This window comes from Balaenoptera physalus (genome assembly GCF_965194825.1).
Source record: "Balaenoptera physalus genome assembly, chromosome: 8".
Lineage (NCBI taxonomy): Eukaryota > Metazoa > Chordata > Mammalia > Artiodactyla > Balaenopteridae > Balaenoptera > Balaenoptera physalus.
In genome coordinates, this window is record NC_138887.1 from 101,453,930 (window position 1) to 101,473,859 (window position 19,930).

The 19,930-nt window shown below is 37.7% G+C and overlaps 1 protein-coding gene across 1 annotated transcript in view; it reads right to left on the minus strand.

Annotated features, from left to right (window-relative positions):
* Nucleotides 1-19,930, minus strand: part of UBE2H (ubiquitin conjugating enzyme E2 H) — a 101,697-nt gene that overhangs the window by 19,338 nt on the left and 62,429 nt on the right. Inside the window, exons 4-5 of the mRNA XM_082473154.1 lie at nt 5,476-5,515; nt 4,113-4,165 (exon numbers count right to left, since the gene is read on the minus strand). Of these exons, the coding sequence (XP_082329280.1) occupies nt 4,113-4,165; nt 5,476-5,515 (93 nt within the window). The remainder of the gene's footprint in view (nt 1-4,112; nt 4,166-5,475; nt 5,516-19,930) is intronic.

Genomic DNA, 19,930 nt, shown 5'->3' on the forward strand with positions numbered 1-19,930 from the left:
ATTGTCTTCTACATTACTTGTCCAGAACTTAATCCACAAATAAGTAATTTACCAAGTCAGTCGAGAAATGAGTAAAATGAAAGTCGGAGAGAGAAACACAATTTGCGAGGGTCAAGTATGCATGGCCCAGAACAGCGGGAGGGAAACTGAAGCTGTACTGCAGTGAAGGTACCTGAGCTTCCAGGAGTGTGGGGTGAAAACACAACTATGGATAAAATATATTTGGGTAAAAAGGAAAACAGAAAACAAGCTACCTATGGCTTAATGAACTTTCCTTTCATCAGTCTTTAAAATTACAGTTGTTTTTGAAATTGAAATCCAGATCCCCTTGGCTGAATTTTAAGTTTTCCAGAGCTTTTATCATTCTTCTCTGGAAGAGCACGAAGGGATGTAAAAAAAAAAAAAAAAGATGCCATCATACAGGAAGCCAAAATGAATCAATTTTGTGATGGCATCTGCTACTTTCCTTTTAATGTCACAAAGAGTAACAACAGTAACTTCAAACTCAATAGATACCTTCATATTGATGACAAGCCTCTTTACAAAATGAACCATATAACCCACTATAATATGCTCTCTTTCAAGGTTAAATATAAAATTTAAAATTACTGGGTGATTAAACTACAATTATACCAATTTTGAGCTTCTGAATGAACAAACTGCATGTACACTTGGCAAAGGAAAACAGGAGGAGAACAGAGGCAAGGAGTCAAATGGGCTGCCAGAAATCAATTTTCTTTTGTGGAGTTGGTGAGGGGTGGTGGAGGAATAAACATAAACATTGTTTATTATCAGGTTATGATGAGTATAAATCTGAAATTTCATCTGGGAATTGCTGTTATAATAAAAATATGTATATCTATTGCACAGTACATGCATGCCCTGGGGCAAAGTTAATTTCAGGAAATTTCACAAGTAACTCCCTGCTCCTTACCATATTATATAGTAGAGTTGAAACAAGTTTTGGTTACCAAGCTAAGCCTTTTGCTTTTCAGTTGAATATCTGTGTTAACTTGTCAACTTTCTCCTATTAGTTGTTTCGTATTAAATTAGATTTGTTTTTGTCCTTTGAAATAAAATTCAAGAATCACAGCAGGAAATCGAGTGATTCAAAATTCACCAATTATGAAACTAACCTTCAATGCCGGAGGGTTTAGCAGCTTGTAATAAAAATTCAGTTTAGATCTCAAGATCAGATAAGTCTAAAAGAAACTTCAAGGTTATCTAAACCAACCCTTTCTACCAGTACTTTCATATAAATTGTATTTACCTGCTCCTAAATCTTTCCATGAAAGTAATGTTGAATTTTCTTGAGGAATAGTTTGGACTTGAGAAAAATGTCAAAACAATCTTCCCATGCTGAGTACAATTTTGACTATACTATAAAAATATTTTCTTCCTGCTTTCCTACACTTACCTGTTAGTGTGTTCATGTTGTTTTATTATGGAACACTTAATGGTAACTTGTACACATGTAATACAGAAATCAAAATTCACTTTGATCCATGTGGTTTAATTCTTGTTACTTACTAAATGCTTTGCAAGGTAATACAAGAACATATTCTAACATTTTATAGATGTGATGAAACCTTAGTCACATTGGCCTGTTGCTTGAAAGTCTATTCTGAACCTCATACACCTGATGGCAGGAATGTTAACATGGTACCACCTGGGAAAATAGTTCCTCAAATGGTTAAACAAAGTCACCGTATCTCGGAGCAATTCTACCCCTAGGTACATACCCAAGAGAAATGAAAACATATGCCCACAGAGAAACTTGTGCACAAATATTTATAGAGGCATTATTCATAATAGCTAAAAGGTATAAACAACCTAAATGTCTATCATCTGACAAAAATGATATCTGTACAGTAGAGTATTATTTGGCCATAAAAAGGAATGAAGTACTGATACATGCTACAACATAGATGAATCTTGAAAACATTATATGAAGTAAAAAAGTTAGTTACAAAACACCACATATTGTATTATTCCATTTACAAGAAATGTCCAGAATAGGCAAATCTATACAAACAACAAGAAGGTTAGTTATTGCCTAGGGCTGGGGGATGGGGCTGGGAGATGAGGGGATGATAGCTAAAGGGTACAGGGTTTCTTTTTGAGGTGATAAAAATATTCTATGATAAAAATGTGGGAATGGTTGTAAATAACTGTGAATATACTAAAAACTATCATCAAATTACTCTTTAAATGGGTGTATTTTATGTATGTGAATTATAATTCAATAAAACTGTTATTTAAAAAATCTGTTCTGAGATGTGAGGTACTTGAGAATCAGCAAACCTCTTCCACAAAGCTCTTGTGGTCAGTAGTAAAAGAATTAGTTAAACTAAAGTCCAATTTACTTTACTGTCATTGGAACCAGCTTGCAGCATTTAGTTATGTACATTTCTAAAATGTGAATGCAGTTTAAGAAAATACATCATTACATCAGATATTCCAGGCAACCTGCCACAAGACATTTTTACCGAAAAATCATCTTAAAAGGAATCCCTTTAACCAACCTCAGTGTATATGTTCTTTCTTGTTGCCTCATCTCTTTATAAGCTGCCGTTTCCCTAAAACTCTCATGTTAAACAGTACTGGGCATGATTAATTCACTTATTAATTCAACAAATATTTGAACCCTCATTGTACATGGGCTACTGCTTTAGGCACTTGTACATATGTATACGCACACATGCGCGTGCGCACTCACATGAGACAAAGTTCCTGCTCTTGTGGAGCTTACAATCTGACAGGACAAGATAAACAATAAATAAATTTTAAGGTTTTTAAAAGAGGGTTCTGTGCTATGGAGGGGCGTTACTTCAGACCAAGTGGCCAGGAAAGGAGGCTTCTCTAAGGAAGCATGTTTGAGATGATAAAAGAAGGTGCCAGCTACACAAAGATCAGGGAGGGTAACTCCAGGCAGAGGAAATAACTCTTGAAAGAATTAGGAGGAGGAAGAAAAAAAAAAAGGATTAACTGTGTGCTGCTGGTGACCAACCTCTGTGATTCTTATCACCCTCCTAGTACAAACAAGGTGACTTGCAGATGGTGGCTGGAATAAGGGGTCTTATGTACCTTAAGACCGCTAAAAGGTCTCACAACTCTCCAACAAGGGGAGGCCGTCTCTAGTTAACCACAGCCTGAAGTGATCTTTCCCTCTCTGCACCTCTCAGCAAGTGTTTGTTGTCTGTACCACTCATTCTTACAAACACATTGGTGCAAGGTGCTAGTAGTGCCAGGACTTAAACACAAATCAGACCAGCACCCTGACAGCCCTTAGGGCAGGAAATAATCCAGTAGCACAGAAAACGTAGGCACAGACAACAAACACAAGGTAGAAAGTAAAAGCAGGCCACAAAAAAAGAGCTATAAAATTTAGGCATGTCCAGAGATTACTTCCAGCTGGAGCATCAGGGGAAGCTTCACGAGGGTGGGGGCATGAGAAGAGGGAGAGTCTGTGAAGCCTGAGAGCTTGGACATGTGGGGAGAACAGACTGATTTGTTGTATCCCTAATAAACTTTAAATATATTTTAAAATACTTTTAGCTCCCCAACCAAGTTACAAGGCCTGATACGGCTTCTCCCTCTCTGTGATCTCAATTTATGTGCTGATTCACTGTAAGAGATCATATGTCAATTTCAGCACTGAAGGTAAGGCTAAATTATTCTTTGCTTCATAACAAAGTTTTCACCTTTGAAACAGATGATGATCCCCCAAACCTCTTAATACATTATCTCATTTCAAAGGGACATTCCTAAGAGTTTTTCCAAAACTAAAAGGCATTACAGATAAACATATATACAATGTGCTTCAGAATAACACATATATAAAATGTCTGCATATGTATTTGTGTGTCTGCATATGTGTATCACTATACATTAATTTCAGAATCTTACAAGATTATTTCAAACTTCCACTGCTAAACCAAAGTCTGTACTCATGAGAAAACGTTTTTTTCACTGATTAAACTTTCCCACCCGGCTTTCAAAATCCCTTCCCATTCCCAACAAAACATTTTAAACCAGAGAAGAAAATCCAAACAACATTTTTTTAGGCAGTGTCTCAACATCTCTAAAACATATTCCATGGCCAAACTCACCATAGAGAGCTGTCCAAGTTTGATTAATTACATCTAGACACACAGTTCCTGACCTGAAACAGATGGAAAGAATGGCATTTTTTAAAAAATTAGAAAGTTAGTTGCATGTATCTGGCAACTAGTTTAATCATCAGGAAAAATATTTTTAATAGATCATTAAAAAAACCCCCCAGAGAATCCCAATTGGGGAAAACATGATGAGGAGCAGAATATACACAAAGTCTGAAGTGTCTACTGACAGACTGAAAGGGAAAACCAGTAACTACACAATGGAGAAACCAGACAACACCTTAACCACGTGATGAGAATTAACACTGGTTATCAGGGCACACCTGTGTGCCTCCAAAGAGGATACCCTGAGGAGGACACAATCTCACTTTTTGGTTTTCTGGCCTTAAGAGCATACTCTGAACCTAATGATAAGGAAAAATCAGACAAACCCAAATTGAGGGACAGTATGAAATAACTGGTCTTTATTCCTTAAAAATGTCAGTTTTATAAAAAGCTGAGGAATGGTTTCAGATTGAAGTAGTTTAAAGAAACATGACAACTAAATGCAATAGATGATACTGGACTGGATCCTTTAATGAATGAAAAAAAAAAAAAGTGCTAAAAAGTCCATTACCAGAATATGGCAGTAGATGAAAAAGTACTGCATTAATATTCAATTCCTGAATCTGACAACTATACTGCAGTTACATAAGAGAACATCCTTGTTAAGATGACTGATACATGAAAGTATTAAAGGACAATGGGGCATGATGTATATATATACATACAATCTCTCAGAGTTCAGAATACTTCATATGTATGCACGTGTGTGCGTATGTGTAATATCAAAATTTAGTGCCATGACAAGGAAAAACTGCAGGACAAATAGTATTCTAATTAGCACTGGAAGTATAAAATAGGAGGCACTGATATCACATTTTAAAATATCACTAATAAAATATGAGAAGGAAAGAAAGGGATAATTAAGATTCATTAACTGTTTGCTTTACTCTCAAGGACTGAGAAATACTTTAAGTGCTGAAAATAATATAATATGTACACTGAAGACAGATCTCGGGACAGGGTCTATACAAAGAGAACAGAGATATGGAATATTACAAATGTTAGCTGGATATCAAGGAAAATGAAGGACCCATTCATGACAGTGGAAAAAACCAAGCAGTCCAATAGTGGACCCTAAACTAAGTTAGAATATCGTATTCCTGGATTCTATAATGGAAGTGACCATTCTTACAGTCCTATCTGTTGTTAAAGTCCAAAAAGATAATTGAGGCTTTTTTATAACAGAGAGATGAACTCTAACCAAGAGCAGTTGCTGCTAAGATTTAAACATTTTTAAACAGTTACTTACGCTTCATCAATGTTGGGATGGAAAATTTTATTCATGAATCCTGTAAAAAGAGATGTTAATTAGCAGCAAAAAGTATCCAGCGAACAATTAGTTTTAAAGTATTTCAGTACTGGAAACAATTTCAGTATTAGGATAACTCATTACTTTCAATCTTAGATCTTTGGTTACTGGTAAGACTATATTCTCTTGACTGTGTCAATTACTTAAAATACATCAGAGTTCTACTAATCAAATGAGCAAACTTTGAGAGCAATGCAGCTTCTAATACAAAATAATCATTGCAAGAAATTATTTTCTGAGCTATGACGGTACTTGCCAAGAAAATTTATAGTACTAAATGGTTTATAACTAGTGCCATGATAAAAGTTAAGAAAGCTACTCTGACTTTCCTCCCCAAAGTTTTATTGTTCAATCACTAAATGTGGAGGTTCTGCATTTGAACTTCTCCTTCCGAAGCTCAGTTACTGGTATCATTGTGCTACACCGTGTGCGGAACATGAATGAAGCTGCTGAAATGCTAAAGGAGTACCACTTCCATACCACAAAGGATTTCATAAGAACAGTGACCAAAATATTTCCTTTAACTTTAGTCTACTCATTCCAGGAAACCCAGTTTTGATTAAAATTGGGGCAACCAAGAAATTAGGCAAGGTGTTTAAAAAAATTCTGTAAGATGGCTATATCTGTCAGGGATTCAAATTTTTTGATTTATTCCTAGAAAAACAAGTATGTATAGACTTTTAAACAAATATATTGATATTTAAATTCCAAAAAGAAATTATTTTCTAACTCAAAACCAGTGATTTAATCAGTTTGTATACAAGCAAATGACAGTATTCTAAAGCAGAGATCCACTGTCAAAGCTCTCATTTTGTCATCCTTATCACCTTACTTCCTTTTTTAAATTTAATTTTATTTATTTATTTTTTTGGCCGTGCCACACGGCATGCAGGATATTAGTTCCCTGACTAGGGACTGAACCCGTGCCCCTGCAATGGCAGCACGGAGTCTTAACCACTGGACCGCCAGGAAAGGCCCCTTACTTCCTTTTTAGACTTCCTTATTCCGTACCCTCCCTTTCAGTAAATTGAAGTTCCTTATTAAGTGGCTATCACCACGTCCCAATCCCACCCTCCCTCACCCCACTCCCACCTCACATGTTCTCTTTCATTCATTCAAAATATATTTGGTCAACATCTCTGTGTCAGGCACTGTGCTTATTTAGGGAACAAAACCAAATAAAGACAGTACTCTGTTATCGAGGAGGTCACTGGAGCAATGGGACAAGACACACAAAGAAATAACTGCAGTGTGCAAAGAGGTGACAGGGGAAGCATGTATGAGGAGAGGAAGATGTCAGGAAAGATGCAGACAAGTGGCATCAAAGGAAGATCCTCAAGGATGAGGTGTGACAGAGGTCATCTCCAAAAAGCTAAGAAACTTCTCTAGACTTAGAAAACGGGGATGAGACTATATGAAATCCTAGGCATTCCAATCCTCACGTGCTCTAGCCACTCCAAGTACTAATCATGCTTCCAATTTTTGTTTTTTAATCTTTTGTGTTGAAATAGCTTAATGTTTTATCTACTACTATCAAGAGAGCCCATGCAATGTTTAAATTACTCTGACGCAAAAAGATTTGTGTCCAATTACTATTTCATATTCATTTTTCATTCAAGGTGTTTCAAAGTCTAGATGCACAAGGTATGTGTTTATGAGGCGATTATACTAAGCCAATGGAAATGTTCATGCCTTAATGTTAAGAGAAGAAAAAGCAGAATAAAAATTCTATCGAACCTCAGAAAAACACTAATACATGTGTCCAAGAAGGCAATGAGGATATCTGTTGCAGCAGTGTTTATAAAACCCAAGAACCAAGTTCAACCCCATCAACAAGGGATGGGAGAGACTGTAGTACATCCTTATACTGGGAGTCCTATACAGCCAAGGTAGTGAACTAGGTCAGTATGTATCAATTAGGATAGAGCCAAAGCTGAGGGGAAACAAAAAAGTTGCAGGATGATATATTTACAGCATGATACCATTTACATAAACTAAAACAAAGCAACACTACATATTCTCTATGGTAACGAGTACAGAAAACTGTATTGGACCAACATATACCAAATTTATAAGAGTAATTATTTTAGTGAGGGTGCAGGGCCAAGGTCATGGTGGGAATAGGTAACAGAATGAGGAATGGTGATTAAAGATGAATTTATCTGTAAAACTACATTCCTTTAAAAAAGAGCTAGCTCTTGCTTCGGCAGCACACATACTAAAAAGATATATGTGCTTGTATATTATTTGCCCTAGTATTTTAAAAAGTGTGCACATAGATAAAAAACTGGAAACAAATATGTACAAATATCAACAGTGCTTAGTTCTTAGTGGTGGGGATATTTTCTCCGTTATCCTTTTTAAACCACCCCCACCCCTATACCAGAAGTAGGATCGCAGCAATGGAAATGGGTTAGAAGGAATGAAGCTTCAGAAAACTAAAAATAGAATCACCATATGATCCAGCAATCCCACTCCTGGGTATATACCCAGACAAAACTATAATTCAAAAAGATACATGCACCCCTATGTTCACAGCAGCACTATTCACAATAGTCAAGACATGGCAACAACCTAAATGTCCGCCGACAGATGAATGGATAAAAAGATGTAGTACATATATACAATAGAATACTACTCAGCCATAAAAAAGAACAAAATAATGCCATTTGCAGCAATGTGGATGCAACTAGAGATTATCATACTAAGTGAAGTAAGTCAGAAAGAAAGACAAATACCATATGATATCACTTACATGTGGAATCTAAAATACGACACAAATGAACCCATCTACGAAGCAGAAACAGAATCATGGATGTAGAGAACAAACTGGTGGCTGCCGAGGGCGTTGGGGGAGGGATGGAGTGGGAGGTTGGGGTGAGCAGATGTAAGCTATTATATATAGGATGGATAAACAACAAGGTCCTACTGTATAGCACAGGGAACTATAGTCAATATCCTATGATAAACCATAATGGAAAAGAATATAAAAAAAGAATGTATATACGTATAACTGAATCACTTTGCTGTAGAGCAGAAATTAACACAACATTGTAAATCAACTATACTTCAACAAAAAATTAAAAAAAAAAAAGAATGAAGCTTCAGTAATTTGATGTCACAGGGAACCTCAAAGGTATAAGTCAAGGAAATAGCTATGGTGAAAAAAGTTTTAAATGTTTACCAAAATTGTCTCTGAAAGATTAAGGTTCCTGCCTCCCTCCTGTACAAGGTCTGGAGATGACATTTGGAATCAATATAGTTTCCACACTGTTTTCAATTAAATCTAGATTTTGGCTTGGTTGAGTCCAAGACTATATAAGAAAGAGGGCCTAAAAGGGCTTAGTAAACATATTCTTTAGTAATAAATGGGTTGGAGCCCAGTCCCCAGTGCCCCTGCTAACTATAAAACCCCATCTGAGCTCTGAGGTGGAGAGCAGAGTCGGACTGGAAAGAGAAAAGTACTAATAGGGATTTGGCTTCTAGTCCCAACTCTGCTATTAACTGCAGGCCTTGATCAGGTCCCTACACTTCTGTGGGTCTGCTTCCTTACCTGCAAAGAGAAACAGCTGGGCTACATGATCTCCAAAACCTCCACTCTTATTCTGTTTGTAAAAGGACCATCAGCTCTAAAATCTAGGATTTAGTAACAATGGCCAGACCTCTGAGAACAGAGGACTTAAGGGGAAATGGCCAATGGTTAAGTCCATAAAGGAAATTAATTCTGTGAGGCACATTTTAGGTACATAGGTATTCTGGAGAATATAATACAAAGTTACTAACATGCTAAAATACCACAAAGAGACACAAAATCCGCTGACTATTCCAAAGTAGGCAGAAATGGAGTTTACAAACTTGCTATTGAGGAACAAGCACAGCCAGACCATTTCTACCAAAAACAATTTCCACACTACACTCATCTCTTCCTATACCAGGCTTTTTCTATCGTTAGAAAAATACCCAATGCAAATAAATGGAAAGGGGTAGATATATCTATATCTGTATATATCTATATCTCCTTTACATTTGTCCTTGGACAAGCTGTGGGCAGCATTTCTGGCAAAGCTATTTACATTCTGGATGATGATGGCAACAATGAAACTTCTGCACAAGGAGGGGAGGAGAGAAAGAACAGGCTAGGAATTCAGAGAAGGAACGTTCTCAGGACTGAGTGTGTTTGCCCTGGCATGTTTTCCTTCCTTTTGGCAATGCTATCACCACATTAATGAATTTGTCTGCAACAAGAGAATTTTCCCAACGCTTGTTTCCATTTGACCAGGAACTATTTTGAAGATATTTTAAGAGAACATATTTTGAAAACTGCTTTTATGGAAACATGGTAAGTGGAAGCAGCAAGTCACCTTTAATCCATATGATTTAAGATTTTATTCACTACCAGACATTTTCTAATGATAACATTTCAGTGATTTGATCAGATAAAATTCAGAACTCCTTTGTTTAAATTTTTTGGACAATTATTCTCTGGCATGGCTCAAACATTTATAAAAAAGGGGACAACAGGTACAATTGTTTAGCTAAAAAGCTCACCACCTCTGTCCTCTGTCTTTTAGCAGAAGGGAATCAGGAAATTTATAATTCTGGAGGAGGAATCCAAACCATGCTTAGTTGATGAAAAACTACATATCTTAGAAAACAAAAGCACAGATTATTAAAATAGAAAAATATGCCATGCTTTTGCTTGTTCCACTCCAATACTCAGTTGCTCTAGAATAACAAATCTCTTGACCCACAGGCTAATAAACAGAGAAAGTAAATAACGCAGTGCCGAGTCATGCTGAAAACTGTTTTTTATTTCAGATTGTTTCTGTGTCCAATCCCAGGAAGGGATCTGTACAAAGTTGTACACTTTCGAATAACTGATATTGAGGTCAATATGTACATGAAAGAGGCAAAAATTAATTATACTTCCATCTTTGTTCCGTTTACAAGTGGGGATATTTTTAGTGATCAAATCTGTGGATAGAATGAAATACCTAAGGGCCAGTCATCTATCCAGAAATTTCATCCAGAATAATCTTGAAGAAATGAGGTCAAACAAGGTGACTCACGAAACAAGGTAAATCCACCCTAAGGTAAATGGGTGAAAAGCACGAAAGGCAAAAATGAAAAACTTTATCCCAGAGGTAAAATGAACCTGGACTGCAGATGGTTGAGGCAGCTGTGGCTGATATGATTTAATTATAAGCTTATGAATTCCTGTGAGAAAACAGTAAATGAATATATTAAATTACTCTGATATTCTATCTTCAGGACAAATACCCACATAAAGTAGACCATTCAGAATGAAACTGATTAATTCTCTATTTTTAAAGTAGATATAATTATTTAAAATATATTTATTAAAGATTAAATCCTATCTCCCCTAGAAGTATCTCAGACTAAATTTTTTAAGGGCAATAACTTGGATCTCCATTCCTAGCATGCAGGAGGTGATCAGAGTTAGGGTGTTCCAGATAAAAAAGGGGTGGGGATGCTGCCAGCTTCACTGGTGACAGCTATACTGCCAGCTTGGTGCATTGGTACACCCTCAGATAGATTTTCATCTTACCTCAGACAGCCAGGCCCAGCCCGTGGCAGCCTGCACCCGGGCAGAAGTCTCCTCCAAGAGCTGAGCCTTTCCTACTCAGGAGAGATGGACCTGGGCCGGTCTCTTCTTGGGTGAGGAACCAAGCAAGGAGCTCACTCTCATTGCCCTGTGTCATGGGAACTTCTGAACTGATCCTGTGTGTGTTCAGGAGATCTAAACTCAACAAGGGGTCCTCTTTTCTGTTTCTTCCTTTCTCTCTGATAATATGGAATCTGAGGGATGGGCTGGATGGATAAGAAAAGTTCATTTATTCATTTATAACTAAGAAAAGGTGAAGTGTTATCCTTCAACAGCATAACTCTTCTACCAACCTAGCAGATTACCAAAGCCTGCAGCCTTAAATCTACTCTCCTGCACTTCCATTTTTGGAAGATTGTAATCTCTTTCCTGTCTCCATAGTTTATCTTTCACTCTCCTGGTCATTCATATAACCACACTGTCTGAATCAGGCAGGATTTATTTTCATGGTCAGAGGCAGCAGAGTATGGACAGAACACACTGGACTTGAAATTTCGAGACCTAATTTCAAGTCTCTGCCACTGTTACTACACAAAGTCGTGGTTAAAAGATCAGGCTCCAGTCAGACTGCCTAAGTTCCACTTAGACCTACTGTATCTCTTTGCCTTTCTGTCTCCTTATTCATAAAGCTGGGTTAAATAATGGTATCCACATATCACAGGACTGTCCCCAAGATTTAATGAATATATGCACAGCATGTGACCAGTAACTCATGAGCTCAGGCAAGTAATTTCGTCTCACTTTTCTCATCCTAAAAATGAAAATATCTGCCCCTACATATCCATCTCTTAATCCTTTAGGAATTGTCAAGAGCATTAGAAGGTATTTTGATTATGGGATATTAGTTTTTTTTTATAACCCTATCACACTGGAAATGGCAAATACAGTTACTCTAATATTTACTATTAAAAAGATTGTTCTGATTGCATTTGGCATATGGAAAAAACACTGGACTGGAAGCTAGAAGGCAGGCTCTGCAACTAGTTAGTAGTAATATATCTCCGCCTTCCTGAGTCTCATTTTTACAATCCTTCAAATAAGGAAACAGGATGATATAATCTCCAAAGTTTCTTCCAGCAAGATGATTTTCACCAACACCAAGAATATGAACAAATCCTGAACTGTGTGAACAAGCTTTTCCAAGGGAACTAAGATATTACTCTTATTTTTTTAAAAGAATTTCAGTTTAACTAAAGAAAAATGAAGCTAAGAATATATGTTTTCATTATACCACCAATCCTAAAGGGAAAATGAATTTTATGCCCAGAAGATGTCAGAATAACCAACCAGCTCAAAAGCTAGAGGAACTAAAGTTCAAGTAGGAACTAACCTAAACAGCAAGTTAGGTGGAACTTTTATACAGCAAATGGAAAGATTATATAATAATGAATTGCTAAAGGCAGAATTAAAACTGACATTAGCCAGCTTCAAGAAGGAAATGGACAAACCTTCTCACAGAAGCAAGCATGTGCAAAACCAAGGTTGCCCCTTAGAGGTGGCCTGGGGAAGGGAAATCAAAGCCGACTATTATTTTTACTCTGGCTATACAGCAAGATGAAGCTGAATAAATTTAGATATTACAAACCGCTAACAACAGGTTTTTCACTGACAGGGCCAATTTGACTACTGACTTCTTCCATCATTGAGAACTTCAGCACCTAAGCCCCCAAGTCTCTCCCCCACCAACTCCTGTCATTTTTAGTGACATTATTACCTACACAGACCACCCTCTTCACACCCTGGGGCCTCTCAGTTCTCTAAGCTTCTTCTTAATGATCTTTCCTCGGTTCTATCTCATTCACACTCCCAGGACATGCCTTGAAGTCTGTCATCCCTACAAATAGCTTCACTTCCAAAATCACAAATTCAGACATCCCCTCTCCCACTACAGTCTCCTATCCTTGTCAAAGAGCTTCCCACCCCATGAACAATTCTTTCACCTGTCAACTCTAATCCATTGACCCTCCCTCTTTATTCCTACCTACCACCCTCTTATTTTCACCCCTTCTCCTAACTAGGTTTAAGAGCTATCACCATCATCACTCTCTGGAAATTCTCTGCAAATCCCCTGCCCTCTCCCCTCCAAAATACCCATCTACAACTGGAGGAAACCAATCATTCACAATTCTTACTTGGACTTGAGGATGTCTCTAAATAGGCATTCACTCATTTATTCACTAACTCACTCAGCAGATATTCTTCTGCAGAACACGCAATGTATGAAGCCCGGAGTTGGGGAGACGGATTTTTAGTAAAACAGACCCAGGAACTGCCTTCATGGAGTTTATATCTCTTGGGTTGGCAGGGAGGAGAGATGTCAGTAAACAAATATACCAATTTTAAAAAGTATGCTCTATAACAACTTTTGTGGATTCAACATCCCCTATAATTTTCCTCTCTTCTTTCTCTAGTAGCTTGCTCCCCCATTCTCCAATGACTTGGACATTTTACCATTATTCTGCAAATCTCCCATTCCCTTTGCCCCTCCATTTCTCACTTTGATTTAATAGCCCTGCCCATTTTTTTTGGAAAACGGGTGCCAACTGGCAGGATCCCTCATCATCCCCAACAAAATCCACCCCCCCAACATGCTAATTTTTCCTGCCTCAACAGCTTGCTCAAATGTTCATGTTCATGGTCTTCTCAAGTACCAGTCTTCTATTTGTGTTCTGATCTTGTCCCTTCCTACAGTGTCAAAGGCATTGCTCCTTTAATTCTCCTCCTGATGTCCAACATCACCAAGCTTTCCTTCTCTTCTAGACAACTCCCTGCAAGGAGCAAAATCTCCTATTCAAGAAATAAAAAGTAGGGCTTCCCTGGTGGCGCAGTGGTTGAGAGTCTGCCTGCCAATGCAGGGGACACAGGTTCGAGCCCTGGTTTGGGAAGATCCCACATGCCGCGGAGCGGCTGGGCCCCGTGAGCCACAATTACTGAGCCTGCGCATCTGGAGCCTGTGCTCCGCAGCAAGAAAGGCCGCGACAGTGAGAGGCCCGCGCACCGCGATGAAGAGTGGCCCCCGCTTGCCGCAACTGGAGAAAGCCCTCACACAGAAACGAAGACCCAACACAGCCATAAATAAATAAATAAATAAAATTAAAAAAAAAAAAAAAAAAGAGTTTAAAAAAAAAAAAAAGAAATAAAAAGTAGAGCCTTCCTTTTATCTTCCTCTAGGTAACAGCCTCATTTGTATGCTTTCCTCTATATAATAGATTTCTTCAAGTAATGTGTATCTATTGAGTTGGCCAAAAAGTTCATTCGGTTAGTGAATAATTGTTCAATAAAATGATTGGTGAAAATGAAAAATGTGTCTTTTATTTTTATTAAAACCGAACAAACTTTTTGGCCAATCCAATACACCAGAGTTTTTCAACCTTGGCACCTTGATCCAAACCACCAGTATCTCTACTCTTTCCCCACAACAGCAGAGTGATCACTGAACCTGTTTAAAATGTTGCAATGATTTTTTTCCATTACATTAAGCATATAACTCAACCATTTAACCTGGCCAGCAAAGCTCTACAGGACCTCCGCCCTGCCTACCACTTGGACCCCTTCTCATATCTCACGCTCTCTACCCAGCCTCCCAGCTTCATCGCTCTTCCCAGAGCATGCAAAGCTCCTGCCTCGGGGTCTTTGTCTTCACAATTTCTTCTGCCTAAAATGCTCTCGTCCCTGACCCTGGAGCATCAGGGCTGGCTTTTTTCCCCTTTTCATTTAAACCTCAGCTTAAATTTACTTTGTCAGAGAAGCCCTTCCTGAATACCTAACCTAAGATAGCTATCATGTCAATTCTATCACATCAGTTCTCTGCATAAAGCTATCAGACATTTAAAATTTTGCTTTATCTCCCCCCACCCCGACCATCACAAAAGGATTTAAGGGTCAAGAGAGCACTTTCTTCATTTCTGTATCCCTAGCACCTAGAATAATGCCCTGCACACAGTTGGTATCTGATAAATTTGTGGAGCTGATTAGAAGACATGATGTGAGATGTATCCATTTTATGAGAAAGTAGGTTCTGCCTCAGCTGCCAGACATAATCTTTTCAAAAATCTATCCTGAAAAATCTCATTTTCAGAACTCCAGTAAAAGGAGAACTTTTAACAATGGCTTACATTCTCATAGCATGATCTAAAAAAAATTTTTTTAGGAAACTTTTCTACTAGAATGTAACTGAAACAGGAACTAAATTCAAACCCAAGGTTGCAAAAGTAGCGAAGTATATAGGTGATCTTAATGGAATTTTGCTTCCTCAGTCTAAGAATTCATCCTATTTGTGGAAATACAGTGGTTCAAGTAGTCTTTGTTAAACGACTGACCCCAAACCTCTCATGCATGCCACACTCCTCTCTACTCCCAATCCTGGTCTACTCCTGACTAAGCAGGGCTCACTTAAGTTACTCGCAGTAGTTCCTGAGGGAGTAACTGTACAATGTTTCCAGCTAGGAAGACACAAAGTAAATGGTAAATATTCTAAGCTCTACAGTTAGTCATACCATATGTTATAAAACTCCATTCCAAAAATACTGTGAGGTAATTTCCAGCCATAGTGAAATAAAAAATGTATTATGCCAGAAGAGTCTGTGAATCTGCCAATGAAAAAGGTGAAAACATTTCCTTTAATCACTGGCACAAGTAAAAAGAATATGGTGCACTGATTATCAGAATATCTTTTAATTAAAAACTGGTGGCAGATTGGGAAATTTAGAAGGAACTCAGACAGGTTATCTAGTCTAGTTTCCTTTGGAAAAGAATGACCTAAAACCATTCTATTTAGATGATAGTCTGACCTAATTGTAAAGGCCATTGGTAGAGCTCAAAATAGCATTATAATTTTTGTTACTGTCCATGACTCTTTCGTTTTGTTTCTATTTACTCAAATGGACTTGGCTAGCTCTTGCCATATGCTATTGACATCAATTACACTGCAGAATAAGCTTGTTTTTTCCCCTGGCCATTTTATCAGCATTCGGCAAACACATTAAGTGGTCTCTCCAGAATCTTGTTCTCAACCAACCGTTCCTCTTACACAGTCAGCTATGGTATCATCAAATTACAGTCCAGACACACAGCGCATATAGCTTGCTCCTGAGAGGGTCCTCCTCACTGTTAATATGGAGATACACACAGGTAGTGTTTCAAAAGTGAGTTAGACTTGTTAGCTGGCTCTTACAAAAGAGTTTTCTATTTTAAAAAAGTATAAATGGTGACAGAGTTCCCAGGCTGGTCTTATGGTTACCTGCAAAAGATTCTAAAATACTCTATAGTTCTATCTGAAATTAGTAGAATACATGTCTATTAATATACTAGTTAGTAGATATTTAAAAATAAGATTAAATGACAACTTTAAAATTTTCTCTTGAATGCTAGTGTTTAAGTAAAATAGGTAGATCTGATGGAGACTACTGTAGATCTTGAAGGGAACTTTTCAAGGTACTTTCAAGACCTTTAGACCAGAGGTCCCCAACACCCCCGCCATGGACTGCTAGCGGCCTGTTAGGAACTGGGCCGTACAGCAAGAGGTGAGCGGCGGGCGAGTGAGCGAAGCTTCATCTGCCACTCCCCATCGCTTGCATTACCACCTGGACCATCCGAGCCCCCCCCCAACCCCGCGGAAAAATTGTCTTCCACAGATCCAGTCCCTAGTGTCAAAAAGGTTGGGGACCGCTGCTTAAGAGGCTGAAAGGCTTAAATCTAATATTTTATGTTGTATTTTATCAGAAGACATAATTTTGCCCCCTTGGGTGAGGTTTATCCAAAGTATTACTGTTATTGGACTTCCCTGGTGGCGCAGTGGTTAAGGATCCACCTGCCAATGCAGGGGACACAGGTTCGATCCCTAGTCCAGGAAGATCCCACATGCCACGGAGCAACTAAGCCCGTGTGCCACAACTACTGAGCCTGTGCTCTAGAGCCCACGAGTCACAACTACTGAAGCCCGCGCGCCTAGAGCCTGTGATCCGCAACAAGAGAAGCCACTGCAATGAGAAGCCCACGCACCACAACGAAGAGTAGCCCCCGCGTGCAGCAATGAAGACCCAACACAGCCAAAAAATAAATAAATAAAATTTAAAAAATAAAAAATAAATAAAAATAAAAATAAGAGGCTTAATTCTGCCTGTTGAAAATAAGAGAACAGACTCTCCCCTCCCCTTCTGTTAAAAAAAAAAAAAAGTATTACTGTTATTATTAGCTGTAAACGGGAGCCTTCTTGGTTCATATGAAGAGAAAAATGGAACAAAGGGAAACACAAGTGGAGGAGTCAGACTGAAAAAAGAAGCAGATAAGAATTGCTCAAGGTAACAAGGGAAGGGAAAAGGGAAAGGAAGAAAAGGAGTGGAGAATAGCTATACTTAAAGGTTTATTCCAAGATGGAGTAAACTAAACTGTAAGCAGAGAAACAAAGGAAATAGTAGGTACACTTACACGCACAAATAATTAAAACTGAAGGTAAAAAAGAAAGGAGGGTGGTGGGAAACATGGGGGTCAGCAGGCCCTTAGCAAGCTACCAGGTGAGAATTCTGGCCAAGGATTGCTTGGTGGCTTTCTAGAACAAAAGACAGGAAAAGCATAGACTCAGACAAAGATGTAGACAGGACATTCAAAAGACATGCACTTGCCATATGTTTTAAAATATTTACTTTTATAATAAAAGGGAACTTACTCTAGAATATTTGGGAATTACAGAAAAATGGTTTTAATTCCCTTAACAGCCATGGATAACTATAGCCAATATTTGGCATTCATACTTGGAATTTGCATGGAAAAAATTATTGTTACACTATATAATGTTATACATTTTCCTGTGTGTTCCATTATTTATTTATTCATTCATTCATTTATTTATTTTTGGCCACGCTGCACGTGCGACTTACAAAAATCTTAGTTCCCTGACCAGGGATTGAACCCAGGTCCCTGGAAGTGACAGTGCCAAGTCCTAACCACTGGTTGGTCAGGGAATTCCCTCCTATGTGTTCCTTTAAAGATGGTGTTGAAATATGAGTAATGGTTGTGAAACATTTTGTCCATTAAAATGTACCATAATTTAACTACTTTATTATCAACTGGGTGATTTAGGTTGCTTCCAACTTTTAAGTTTTAAAAATAACACTGCAATTTACATACTCTTGTACATTAATCTGAGTGTACACCTCTGGGTATTTCCTTATTTTAAGTAAAATCACTCAAAGGATACAAAATTTTACCAATAAATACTGTTAGGTTGGCTACATCATAATACCTTTGCCAACAATGTTTAACCTGTCAATTTGATAAGTCATATATTCTCTCATTTTTTAAATCTGCATTCTTTGGATTAGACACAAACCATCTGTATCCTATGCTTATCGATTATTTTTAATTTTTATAAAAAATTCCTCCATGTGACCTCTGTATATATGAGATCACTCATTTTTATTTCCCCACACAGCAACTGCAAGTCTTTTCTTTGACGGATAAAAGCTCTTTCTTTACAGTAGATGAGCACATGTTTAACGACTGAAAACTGTGAATCTGGAGAAGTATAGAATATGGCAGTCTCTGTAGCAACTCCTTTGCATATAACATAATCTTCATGGGCTGGCACTACTTGGGTTTTGAAAGAGTATTTGTAAAGTCCTTATGTTCACCTTCACATCTCTGAAGCTTTGTGAAGACTCTATTCTCAATACGTGAAATACAATTCTTGTAAAAGCCTATCTCCTCCATATACTCTTTCTTCCTCAACTGAGCTGCTAACTCACACTTGTCCTAAAAAGCAAGGAAATGCTGTCACTAAAGCAAATGCAGTATTTTATATGTGTTGATTTTTTCCTCCCAACTAGTGAAAGCCTTATACAGCCTTCCTAAGTATCTGGTAGAATGCCATATATCAATATATTCTGAGTATTTAATACATTGGTCAGTATCAAACATGCAGAGTTCATTTAATTCCCCTATATCATTTTCTAGAAGAGGAAACAACAGTTCTGATAAGTATCATTCTCACAGTCAAGGAGAACCAGGGCCAGAACCATTCTTTCCCACTCTTTCCTGAACCAGTCCACTGACCAATCACATTCTCCTAACTACACAGTGACACACCCAGCAGCACTGCTAGCATTCTAGGAATGTTTCTGAATGAAAAAGATAAAAGTCTGTACTTTCAAATAAATCAGAACTTAAAGATTCAAATATGATTTACATCAAAGCAGTCTCTCTGGAAAACGATGCAAATATTTCAATGACATTACAGTTGATTAAAGGAGTTTTATAATTTCCTTTTGAAAGAGCCCATAGGGCCAGTTTAAAAGAAAATCATAATCCTTAAACTTAAGTCACTTTCACAATCATATATCATTTTAGACTTCAACTGATGTTACTTTGTTTTCCAATTCATCTTATTCTCTAGAATTAAATGACCTTTAGCCATTTCAAAAATTTATATCCAGCTTCAAAGCATCAAGATTTGCCATCACTCATGATATTCAAAGAGAATGTAAAATTCCAGAAGATGAGCTTAAGATGTTTGGAACAATGACGGCATTGTAAGAGTAAGCTCATAACTTCCCCAGGAGTCTGTTTATATTCCTTCTCTTTCCAAAGAGGAGTTGAGGGAGTTTATTGCTATTTGGGGGGAAAAACTTACTGAAAGACGTAAACTGTTTCTAAAAGGACATTTTTAGTTATACCTCATGCAATCATGTAACTACTGAAAACTCTCTAAAACTGTATTTGGAGTATATACCAAAGATGAGCCTGTCAAATTACATTGCATATACACTTATACAT